The sequence below is a fragment of the Tauraco erythrolophus genome, chromosome Z (assembly GCF_009769465.1).
Source record: "Tauraco erythrolophus isolate bTauEry1 chromosome Z, bTauEry1.pri, whole genome shotgun sequence".
NCBI classification, from domain to species: domain Eukaryota; kingdom Metazoa; phylum Chordata; class Aves; order Musophagiformes; family Musophagidae; genus Tauraco; species Tauraco erythrolophus.
In genome coordinates this window covers 76,445,610-76,458,450 of record NC_141496.1, presented here as the reverse complement: position 1 = coordinate 76,458,450, position 12,841 = coordinate 76,445,610, and the positions used below count along the sequence as shown (strand labels likewise).

At 36.9% G+C, this 12,841-nt stretch overlaps 1 protein-coding gene across 1 annotated transcript in view; it reads left to right on the top strand.

Annotated features, from left to right (window-relative positions):
* The first annotated feature begins 337 nt into the window (after positions 1 to 337).
* Positions 338 to 12,841, top strand: part of LRRC2 (leucine rich repeat containing 2) — a 58,711-nt gene continuing 46,207 nt past the window's right edge. The window contains exons 1-2 of the mRNA XM_086629632.1: positions 338 to 483; positions 10,770 to 10,980. Coding sequence (XP_086485758.1) covers positions 359 to 483; positions 10,770 to 10,980 — 336 coding nt within the window. The 5' untranslated portion in view covers positions 338 to 358. The remainder of the gene's footprint in view (positions 484 to 10,769; positions 10,981 to 12,841) is intronic.

The window sequence follows — 12,841 nt, the reverse complement described above, 5'->3', positions numbered from 1 at the left end:
AAATAAGTCTTTGAAGCTATTTTTGTCAGTGTTACTTAATCAAATTAATATTTCTTTGCTACTGTGTCTTTATCTTGGAAGGGGAAAAGTGCAAGGAACACAAAAATTCAACATTTAGCTGTTGCCATAGATTTTATGTAGAAGTCAATTGTATGCTACGTTTTACTGCCAGCACAAAACCCTAGACAAATTAGGTAAGATGGAAAGCATTCTATGTTAATATTTCTTATGACTTCAGCTCTTTTTCCCCAGTTAATTTTAATGAAACATGATTGTTGAGTTCCTTATTTTGCTCATTATTTCTTTCCTGAAGTGTTCATGATGGCTTTTTCTTGCAGGAGAAGTTAATGTTGACAGCATGGGACATCAGGTGATAATATTTGACTTTTCTCTCATAAGAGGACTGTGGGAAACTCGAGTTAAGAAGAACAAAGAACGTCAGAGGAAAGAGAAAGAAAGATTAGAAAAAAGCTCATTGGAGAAGTAAGAACTTTTCTGCTGTTCATTTTAACTGAATCCATTATTGTTATTATCCACTAACATTGTCATATACTAAGCATTGTCAGATGAGTCAAATTTTTTTTTGAAGGAGTTGATTTCAATGATTTCTCACCTCCTTTCCTTAGATGATTGTAAGACAAATGCAGCACAAACTGTACTTGTATTTCATTAGTCCCTGTTCTTTCCTATATAGATTATGACTTACTAATGGTGTATTTTATTGTCTGCTGTGTAGCTTTAATTTGAACAGAAAAAGAACACATTTTGTACTTTTCTATTGCTCATATGCTATATAAAAGTATGGCTTTTTATTATGGAATTCATGAAAACATGCTCATAAAATTCAGTACTAAGAAATACTCTAAGTCTTTTTCTTGAGTTGATAGGAGAAAGAAAATGAATTATATAAATGGACACATACGATTGCTTCTGAATAAGAGAGAGAGGATAGAATAAAAGAATTATCAGAGGATTTTTTTCTTGTTCAAATATTAAAGAGAGCCTTGATTAAAATGCTTACACCCATTAATCATGTTATTGGTTTTATTATATTTATTTATTGTTTCTTTAAGCAACATTTTGGTTTCTTTATGTTCATTTCTGTTAGAGATAGTGAAATATTATACTGTGATGACAATGTTGGAAACATGTGACTTATCATTTTTCCCTTCTGAGAAGAGAACAAAGCAATAAAAATAATTTTATATTTTAGAAATAAAATGCACAGGGTTAAACAGTGCCCTTGTCTGAGACCATGATTTCATTGAACCTTCATGTGGTGTTTCAACCATCTCAGGAGAACCCAGCTCACAGATTCTAACTATCAACAGAGTGGCTGGGCTAAGAGTAGACCAGGGTAACAAAAAGTCTGAATGCCCTTTCTGCAAGACTTTTCTTTTAAATATATCCATAGTCGCAGTCATGGTTTTCCTGTCTCTACCCAAAGCCTGCATTAAAACCAATAATTCTAACAAAAAAAAAAAAGAAAAAAATTGAAGCTGGTGCTTCAGATTAAATTCTCTAGCAAGGGTAAGCTTTGCTTTTGATATGAGCTGAGGTATAGAAAAAGTTAGCTGTTGTGAGTGTTACCTTCATGGTGGAAAAGAGAAGTGAAAGGATTTGGGATGAAACTTGATCAGATCTCATTTCCGACCTGGATGCTACATTAAGAAGTGGCTTTGAGCATTTCTATTGCAGATAAAGCAGACGGCTCTCTACTTTACTTCTGTATATGTCAGCTAGTGACTCCTGGGGTGCCACTACAGCCTTCTTCATAAAAAGAGTATTATGGCTGGAAATCCTCCCCTATAGCTTCTAATGGCACATGCAGTCATCTACAGAATTTACATTGGTCCCAATGTTCACCTAAATGTCGGCGTCCTCCTGCTGTGTTTTGTTTCGTTTTTGGTTCTCTGTGGTGCAGAACATAGCTTCTCAGTTCACTAGTACAAAAGCAAACCGGAAGTGCCGGACATGGGGAATTTCTGTATGGAAGAGGGAAAGAGGATGACCTTATAATCTCTGAGGTAGCTAATTTCAGCTACTGTGTTTTTTGTCAGTAGTACACATTAAGCCTCATATCTTACTGTGACTTGTGTTTTCCATAAAAACAATGCCTTCTTCACACCGTTTCTGCCTGTGATTATTTGCCATCCCCTAGCTGAAAGAGTGGCGCTTGACCACCTGTTCTGCTCTTTTCCACTAATGAGATCTGAAGTCATTCTGTTATCTTCCTGCAACAACTGGAGGTAGGGAATTTGGGGAGCGATGCAGAGAAGAAAAAAGTTCCAAGTGCACTTTCAGCGTTCACGAAAGATTTTTTTTTCTTTTTTTTTTCCCCTTTAACTTGCAGTTTGCATATGGTACTTTATCTCATTGCATATCCTCATGCAATCAAATTCCATGTGTGACCAAATTCTGGTATTCTACTCAGAGATTAAAATTTTACCACTGTCAGGTAGGTCCACTGAAGTCAGTGCTATTACTTACTGTTAAGTCACAGTAAGAAAGTATTTTGGAAAGGATTGCGACCTAAAATGATAATTTCAAAAAGGCATTGAAAGAAGACAGTTTCCCAAACTGGGGACTGCATTCCAGCATTTAAGATTCTAGATATTTACTTTTGCCAGCAGCCAGAGTGAATTCCCAAGTAGGGCTGAAATTAATAGAGTTTTTCTGCAAATATGCTAATGTAACAGCTGAGTTTGGAATCTCGCCTGCTGAGACTGCTTTGCTTTTTTTTTTTTTAAAAAAATATATAGTTTTTCTCAAAAAGGTTACAATTCACTAATGTCCTTGAGATTGTGCAGTTCCTATAATCCATGTTGCTATGTAAAACGACCTGATAATATATAGTGAATTGTAGTGTGCATTATTTGAGGAAAAACTCCCAATTAACCTCTAGGGAACTTTACTTGCCTTGGGGCAAGGTAGTTTAGTTCCTGAAGGGTCAGTATATAGTCACGTGTAAGACACTTCTCTTTTTTGACTGAAGATTGTTTAACAGGAAAACCTCACAAATAAATTCAAAGCTTGAACTGTGTTTGCATTAATGGTGAGGTCTTGTGCAGATTTTGGGAATTCACAAGTCTAGTACGGATGTTTAAGCAGCTGGCCAGTGAAAGCTGATTCTGGAGAACAGTCTGCTGAGAATATTGTGAAAGGCTGATATCAGGCTCATTCTGATACTGATATTGGATCACTCTGAGTGGAGATAATCCAGTCATCTGTTTCCCCTTTGGTCTTTTGGGACTGTGGAAGTACAGCAGTTTAAGGAACCCTTGCTTCTGGGGGCACATGTAAACCAGCAACTGAATATAAAAGGAGAAGAAACAGAGCAGTGTTGTGCAGGAGTAATTTCATTTTACTTCATTTCCTTAACCCCATCAGACAAGTCCATTCTAAATCTCTCATAGGATATGAAACACGAACTGTTAATAAAAATGTGCACTGTTCATGGTTATCTACATGTTTATGAAAGTCCGTGTTATGGAAAGAAGCTTGTGTTTATAGCTCTGTTTTATATTTCAACTTCTAGACTCTGGTAGTGGTGAACGATCTTATACTGTACCCCAAAAGCCTGAATGCTGTCAGACTAACTTAATGTGGTATGATAATTTTCCTCATTAATTTTTCCTTCCTACCTGTCAGTTGTTTTGGAAAGGGAATAAGAGTGAAGGTTTACAGTTAGATTTTTTTTTTATTAAGGATTGCAACATGTTTGTCTTCTGCGAGAAAGGCAGGTAAGGTAAAAATTGAAAGCTGGCAAATTAAGCATTCAAGTGAGGAAATGCCAGAGCTGTTTGCCCAGATTAGCTATCTAAACCTTTGCTGTGAAATGGCACAGCCTCTCTTGTTCACCAACCAAACATGCATCAAAGATAACAGTTTGTTCAGCCACCTCTTCCAGTGTGCCTCTTCTCCAAAAATTTCCTCTCAAGGTCTGGCTAGATAAACGTGCATGTATTACTTTTCTGAGTTATGCACTTCCTGAATGTTAAAAGTCAAAAGAAAACTTTCACTCTACAGGCAGACAGTGACTTTTTTCCCCTGAGAGGTTATGTGCTTGTTTAATAAAATAGATTTGTCTCTACCTCTCTGCCAAACTTCAGTGTTTAACTCTGTTGTATTTGTACCTGAGCTAAGATCTTATTTGTGATGTTTACCTTTATTGTCCCACTTGATAGCCAATTCAGAAATTTTTCTAAACAAGACCAAAACTCAAGCTGGGAGTCCTCAGCCCCAAACACCAATTATAAGCAAAAAGTTGAGAGTAGATCTGCGGCATTAATATGCACTTCACTTATTTGCCTCTGTTTTTAGGCACTTGTGCATACAGGTCTTGCATCTAATATAATGTACGCAAACGTGTTGAAAGATAAAAGCTGCTGTTCAGCCACAATCCTTTACAACCCATGGAAGATCCTGGCAGAGGAAATTGGAATTAAATCAATCCAGTTGAATTTGAAGAAAATGCTACTCGTCCATCAGGAATATTAGTCTGGGCTGAGCTCCAGTTTAACTGTGCTGCTCTTATAAAAATTCCATAGGCTTATTTAATGATCCTGTGTGACTAGTGATTCTGATTTAAGTGTCACCCAGGAGTACTAAACTGGTGTCACCATGGAGTGTCCTGGCTATTTCTTCCATCCTGATTTAGAGGAAATAGTGACATCTAATGAAACTTCCTTTCTTTACCTAAGAAGCATAGCTTTACCTCAAGATCTCCTAATCAGACGTTGAGCAGTGGATGACTGCAGAAGGAAGAACCATTCAAAGAAACCCAGCTACTCCTTATTTACTGGGATGGCTTTGAAATCATTACTAATGCAAACTTCTTGATTTCCAAGCTGGTTGCTCCTTAAAAGGGTTCAATCTTTGAATTTAGTCTACCATAATTCTTTGCATCAAGTTGATAAAAATTGTGATTTTGCTGGAGAATCTAAAACGCCAAGCAAGGAACTCCCATATCCTTGAAAAGAAATACGTATAATAAAAAACTTTAATTATATGTTGTAAAATCTTTTTGCTGCAGACACACTCCAGCAGTGAAGTAATGTTTGGGGAACCATTACCTAAGACAAGTTTGGAACCTACCAATTCTGTTTCCCTGCTGATCCTGTTTTATATCTACAGTGTATTGTCCTGAAAGCTTACTGAAAAACAGCAACGTATTGGGAAATATCTTGCCAGAATTAGCCTTTCCTCTATACCATTTACAGTTCTCTTTAGTGACAGATGTGCTTTTGTGTTACAGATGTAAAGGTATGAAACATAACTTTTTTTTTGACAAGCATGCAATCAGCCTTTTTAAAAATTAGTTGGACTATTTGCATGACTGAAATGGAAACACTGGAGTAGTTAAGAGTTGGAACCTTAGATCTCATCTAGATCCTATGTCCAGAAATATTTTTTTTTTTTTTGTATTCATACTCCCACCTAAATTAGGCTTGACTTGACTAACATCCACTTTTTGAATACTGAAAATGATAGTTGTTTCTTTAATCTGACTGCCACTGTTTGATCAAGCTCTAGAGGAAGATCGAAGTATTTTATTACTGAAGAGTAATAAAAAGACATAAACTTCAGGAAGGCTGTGATTTTGTAACCAGCTCATTTGTTTGTCATGTGAAAATGTGTTCCTGGAATATCAGGAGCCTTTAAAGTGCCAAGACCAGAAATTTAATTTCTCTAGAAGTATATTAGCATATTTAAAGACTGATTTTATTTATGTGGATATTTTTTTTTCTCTTTGTCACAAAACTTAGATGCCTTTCCTGTCTTTCGTTTCATGCAATAGCCTCCAGATATGACAAATGTGGTGGTAATTTTATTTTATTTGAGAATTGTCACCAAAGGAAGACTTAAAATGGTCTTTATTTTCACAAAGATCCTTTAAGAAGTACCATCATCTCAATTTTTTGACAATGACAGAGCTGAATGACAACCATGTAGCCGGATACCTTTGGTTTGATCTCAGCTGTAACCTGCAAATTACAGTTTTGTAATCTTTGCTTAATGATACATACTGGCTTGATGTAAGTCATACCTCCAGGCCAGGAAAGCTCATATTGATTCATTTGGTTAGTGTTTACCCCAAGAGTACAAGCGGTGATTGTAAATTATTAGACCTTTTGCCCTTGGGATATATCATATTTTCATTCTGAGATGTATTGTACAAAATTGTGCATGTTTGTTGCTCCTTATTAATTCACTTTCCATCTGTTCAAAATGTGCTTGTACATAGTATTTAGCCTGGTGACCATAAACGGGCATTCTTTAAAAGCTTGACAGAGAACGTTGCCATCATTAAAAGTATGAGTAAAGAAGAAATTTGACACAAGATTTCCACATCAGTGTGTGAAATCCCTGTTGAATTCCTAACCAGGTTTAATTTTTAATGCTTGTCTTTCTTCTGAGGTCAATATTTTGCTGACTGATTTGGTTAACAGCAGTTACTGTTATGTGCATTTTATTTATTTCGCTAACAATGTGTCATGACCTCTTGAGATTTCTGTTTTTCACATGTTATCAGTAAAGAGTCAGAGGATAGTTTATTCTTTCATCTTTAATGTAGCTGTTTTCTTGTGATTTTCTATATTCCTTGTTGTGAGAGAGCAAGATTTGAGATCCTGAGATCTTGTGTTCCTGGGGTCTACCTGACAGAGCCAGCACTGAGGTGTACTAGAGGAGCTCATTGCCTTACTTTTTATCAAGAGTTAGATTTTTTGACCTCTTCTTCCTGTTTGTTAAGTTTCTAACATTTTTAGAATTTATACTGAGAGGAACGATTCAGTTGTATTTTGTGCATGAATGAAGAGAAACGAATACAAAAAAGGCATGTTGGCAGCAAGCTTTTTCAGTGCATTGAATTACGCACTGAGATCAAATGTTTATTGCTTTGGTAGAAAATGAAGGAAATTCTATGGAAATGAGAGGTCAGTAATGCAGAGTTAAGCTTCATGGAGAGACAGAAAAGCTGTATGTGGAGGATTGGAGGAGGATGTGAGAAACAGCAGTACAGCAGTGGTAAGTAAAGCTAGGATTATTTAGAAGGCTTAGAAAAAGAGAGTGCCAGGGGTTTGGTCCTTTTCAGTTCCTGCCTTTTAATAGTTCAAATCCTTTTGTTGCTTCCATCCTGGAGGATTCAATTAGCTATGCTCACTGGTACATGAGTTTTGGAAAAAAGATGAGTAGATGGTTTTGACCTGTTTATTTTTCTTATAGGATATGAAGGTGTTATTGTCTAGCTTTACCCAGTGATCTCTTGTTATCGCGTCTTCCCTGTGTTGTGCTGGTGGTCTCAGGGGTTCAAATTACAGATTGAACAGGCAAGATCAACACTAAAAATTGAAGTGTCTCATGTGTCAAGGCATCTGAAAGAGGTGTTTTAGCTTTCATGTCTGCTGGTATGGAAAATTCTGTCATCTGAGTGCTTCCAAACAGCAGCTGGAGGCAATACCCTTTGGTAGGGCTGCCTAGTTCAACCAGGTGCTCGTCTCTCTCTCTGTCTCTCTGTAACCAGAAGTATCAGATACGGCATGTTGAAGGACCACAAAATGGGCTAAGGAGCTGTGTCTGCACTAACCTATTTTCTTGTCTCTGTCATAGAAAATAGCTTCAGAAAAGATTTTGAGATGTTGAGGGTTGGTGGTGGACTCTTCCTTGACTGTACTAACTGTCGTGTGTTAGGCCGCTCCAGCAACCGAACCCCACCCCCAGCCGCTCACTCACCCTCCCCCACCCCCAGGAATGAGGGAGAGAATTAAAGAAGAAACGGGAAACCCGTGGGTTGAGATAAGAACAATTTAATACAGATGATTTAATACACAGCGTAGATGCTCACCACCCCCTCTTATCCGCAGCCCGTCTCGTCCCGAAGCTGCAATCCTGGACGAATGCGAGGCCCCGAAATAGAGAGGGGCAGAGAGAGAGAGTACTCCGAGAGTGGGAGTACTGGGAGAGAGAAAAAAAAAAAAAGGCAATAGAGCAAAAGCGCAGCAAGCGCAAAAGAGCAAAAGCGGTGAAAGAGCCAAAGCGCAAAAGCCCTTCTGTCCAGCTGACCCTCACTTTTATACTGGGCATGACGCTGCATGATATGGAATACTAATTGGCCAGTTTGGCCCTCAATCTTAAGTTCCACCACAAATCACAAGGGGAATCGTGTCCCCCTTGTCCCAACTATGCTCCTCCCTTATCCCACCGTGCTTCTGCACTCCGGCACACTGAAAAGTCCTTGGAGTTTCACGTCCAACCACAAACATCAACTTGCTATCAACATTCTTCTCAGAGCGAGCCTCTGAGTAAAACCAAAAACACGAGCTCTTCTAGCTGCTAAAAAGAAGAGCTAACTGTCCCAGCTAAAACCAGGACACTAACAGATTCAGTATTCCTCTAGGGACTCCCTGAGCTGAATGTCTTCCTGTATATGTTTTCTCTCTGTCCAGTCTTTTTCTTCCTAAGTTGTTTACGTATCACAGCTCACTGTGATGTAAAGTAGTCCACAATTAGACAGTGAGAGAAACCAAGAGATTTACTTCAAATATATATTTCTTTATTCTCAAGTCTTCTCCATTGACACTTTAAATATCAGAAAGTCCTCCAGATGTCTACTTGTAAAGACCATACTGATCTTTCTAATGAAAAATGAAGCCAAGGATAAGTACCTTTCTGCAGCTCTCAATAACTTTTTAAACTATTCCTTCACTGCTATTTTCGTATTTTGATAAGTTATTGCCCCCACTGCATCCCTGAGAGGCTTTCTGCTTCTGATATGCTAGAAATCCTTTTCCTACTCATGTGTATACCTGCTGTAAGTGGCTTCACTTGCTTTTTTTTTTTTCTGTTTTTACATTTAATTTATCAGAGCTTATACTGCCTTCTCGTATCTTCATTTGAACTAGTTTTGTGGTTTTTTTTTTTTTTTATTTTTCTATTTTTGGAAATGAGGGGAGAAAGATCCTTACAGTGGCTTTGTCAGAATGTACTTACTCAGCGGTTGTGTTATCTTCCTGCAGTCTGCCAGCACTTTACCCAGTGAGCTGTACTTTTAATCGACCTTGCTGTTATATGTAGCTCATCTTCTGAAACATTTGTAGAAGACATTTTTCCTTATTTTCTCTTTATAAAGATGTTGCATGGGAATACATTGCGGTCATTATTACAGAAAGGGCTTTCTGTAGTTCTCTGATGACCCATGAATAGTGTGCTGCTCCTTGAAACTAGATCAGGTCCTCTTGTGGTCTCTCAAGCTAGCTGCTCTGATAAACAGCCATACCTAGTCTTCAGGAGTATATATAGTCTTCAGTGTGTCAATGTGCTGCATGCATGCCCATAGCTGAAGTCTCCTGCTGTTGCTGTACGCTGCTTTCAAGCCTCTCTAACACCCCCTAAGGTTTCAGTAAGCACCACAATTTATGCTGGGCAGTTTACAGCTGTCTCAGGAATACATTTCCTATTTAGGCATGCAGTTTTGATCCAAAAGGATTTATTTCGATAGCATTGAGTCAAATATGACTTTTAATCTATGCTATCATACACCCATAAATATGCCCTGCCCTGCGGTTTCTATCTCATAACTTGCTATGAGTGTCTAAAATCTACTTGTTTTCACCAAGTTCAGAAGATTCTTCTTGTACCTGAGTTTGCAACTGATTTTTCATATGTGACTTAAAACCAGACATTCTATTTCATGTGCCATTGTTTTAACATCTCAGCATTTTAGAGAAAATCACACGCTCAGCTGAGAAAATGCTTACACATTTTGTTACTTCTTACTCGAACTTTACAAACTTGCATCTGATTCTCTTTATAGGACATGTCATTTTTTACTTTCTCTAGTGGGCACATTATCCTGAACTTTGTACCCTTCTTCAGCTGTCGGTTTTCTTCAATTCTTTAGCTTAAAATTTCTGCCAGAGTGTGGACATTGCATAAATGAATCTCATGCACCACAAGAACCTAACATTCAAAGTGTGAGATCAGATTTATGATGCAAGGGGCTCTGCAGAGTCTTATTTTGGTATAAGGAATGCTTGCTTCAGTTAATCAACCTGTTCCTTAATTGACTGGGCTGAAATAAATCTCTCTTAAATTAAAGCACGTGCTTTTGGCAAAGCTTTATTATATCACATTGAATTTGCACCTGAAGTTATATGGGTAAAAGCTTGTCCTGGAGGTAAGCCTAAAGTTACACTGGAATTTAATCTGAAATTAGTTGTCATGTGATAACTTTGACATTTACCTCCACCTTCTGAGATGATATTGGAAGGTAATATGTACAAAATGAAAATAGATCATTATACTTGAACAAGAAAAGGCAGGGAAAAGGGAATATTTCTAACTTCTTACTTCCTAAAATTACTTTTTTCCAGCTGAAAAATTTTGCATATATCACTAGGTCTTTGTTTTTATTTACACACGTATCTTGTTCCAGGAGAATGTATTTCCCACTCTATTGAAATAAAGGGTGTAATTCATGCTGTTTTCAGTGACAGCACCTCAGTGTGCACTTTTCTGTTATTCCCTGTGTGTCACTATTTTGTTAACAGTACATGAAATCCTGCTTATCTGAAATGTATGCATAAGTCCAGAAAATCTAAGTATGACTCCAGGAATGCCATGGTGGTGTTTTTCTTTTTTTTAATGGCAATACATTAGGTGCATAATTATATTTTGTTAAATACTTGTGCAAACAAAGATCAAGTTTAAGACTTATTTGCCATATTGTTTCAGCTCATTCACGTAAACCCTTTTTGACACTATTTCAGGATAAAGCAGGAATGGAATTTCATACTAGAGTGCCGGAAGAAAGGCATTCCTCAGTCAAAATACCTCAAGAATGGCTTTGTAGACACTGATGTGAAGATCTTGGACAATTGTGGAAAGACTCCTCAGCTCCAGAAGAGGCATGCTTTGTCAGACGAATCAAATAAGGAAAGAAACAAGTTTATTTTTCAGCTTTCTGGAGAGCAGTGGACGGTAAATATAATGGAAAATATGTTTCTGTTAAAGAATTTGGGTAGCTTAGCACTGTAAATTTAATCCACAAAACCTTTTTTTTTCCCAATGCATATGAAATTGATGCTTTTTTGTAGTGTTAGAAGTGACAAAAGCATTTCCTATCTTACTCTGAACTAGTGGTTTAGTTTTCAAATATGCTTATTTTAAGTTCTCTACTGATACATGCAATTTAGCCTTCTCAAAAATTTAGGTATAAGCAATCATATTGCAATAATGTATCTTTCTCTGAAACTCCCCAATGGATGGAAAAAGGTGAAAATAATATTTAGGCTTGTTGTTTTGTTGATGTCTTCTACTACTCAGAGATCTGTCTTCTTGCTTAATGATGTGATAACATTTTTCTCAAGCTCTGTTTGAATCAAAACTAATATTAGCTTCAATCCACAATGGTCTTGCTGAAAAAAACCCTCTTTTTACTTGCAGTTGTGTTTGATGTGAAATAGCAGTTTGGAAGTAAGATCTGAATTAATGCTCTTTTCAAATTCACCAAAAGGTGGATTAGAGTTGGTCTGAAGTTTTCTAGAGTTGTTAAACCTCTGAAATATACACTACTTTATGAATGAAAAATTAAAATTAGAACTCTTAGTTTTATGTAGTATATAATTTTGAAATATATTTTTTGGATTTTCATTACAAAAAATGCAAGTTTAAAAGCCAATTGATGAAGTGGCTAAATTTTACTAAAACAATTCTTTTAATTGACCTGAAAAGTAACTTTGTCCTAGCTGATCTTGAATATGAAAATGTTTCTTTTTTCAGCTGTTGGGTTTTCTTGTTTTTTTTTTTTTTTTCCTGGCTTTAGATTTGTCCGGAACAAACATAAAATAGATTAAATTTCTGGAAAATAGAAACCCCTAGTTCCCATCCAGCGCTAGTAAGGAGACTATTTCTTCAGCCAATGCCAATCATTCATGCAGCAGGATTGGTTGCTAGAGAGCTATCACATCTCATCTTTCAAGAACCTTGGATGTTGAAAATGATGTTAAAGCTTTGTAGTCTCATATTGCACGCTTTCCTGTGTTGTAAACTTTGTAGATCCATTAGGAGAAAAGAAAAAGATATCACAGCTCCTTAAGTAATGATACAGTAGCAACTGCAAATATTTTCAGTATGTCAGTGAGCAGAGAGCTGCATAACTAGACTTTTTTGTTGCTTATTCTCTTTTGTGAAACAGTTAATATTTTCCCTTTGCCACCATAAACAAGGCTTTACATTAGGAGGCAAAATCAAACATACATAGTTTGCTCTGTTTTCCAGAGCATTTCATTTCAATTTGACACGCTGAAAGATTGCATTTAAAAGATATCTGTCCAGCTCTAGCCTGGTTAAAATGGCCTTCCTATTTCAACAAGATACTGTGACATAGTTCAGGTGTCTGCAGACAAAGATAAAATCAAAGCTACTTTATTTAGAGAAGATCAACGCTCCTTCAAAATCAAGGAACATTACCAGTCTCTAACAGCTAAGAATTATTTGAAAAATGTGAAAATCCACTCGACAAAGTTCTGAAAGAAGTTTATTTCCCCTTATTGCAGAAATGTTTTTAAAATTATATTGTTTATACAAATCATACCACTTATCCTGCTTTTTTTATTCTCAACAGCTGCTTCTAAACCAAAGACAGAATCAAACATGACACTCTTTTCCACTATTACTCTCTCACAAAAAAGTGCACTTAGGCAAAATGAATTTGCAGACTATACTACCAAAGTTACACAGGCTGGCAATTTGCATGGGAAAAGATCTGTGGACATGTGACAGTTTTCTCAGAGACGTCTGTATGTTACGTAGCTGGGAGCTGTGGTATCAATTGTGGGCT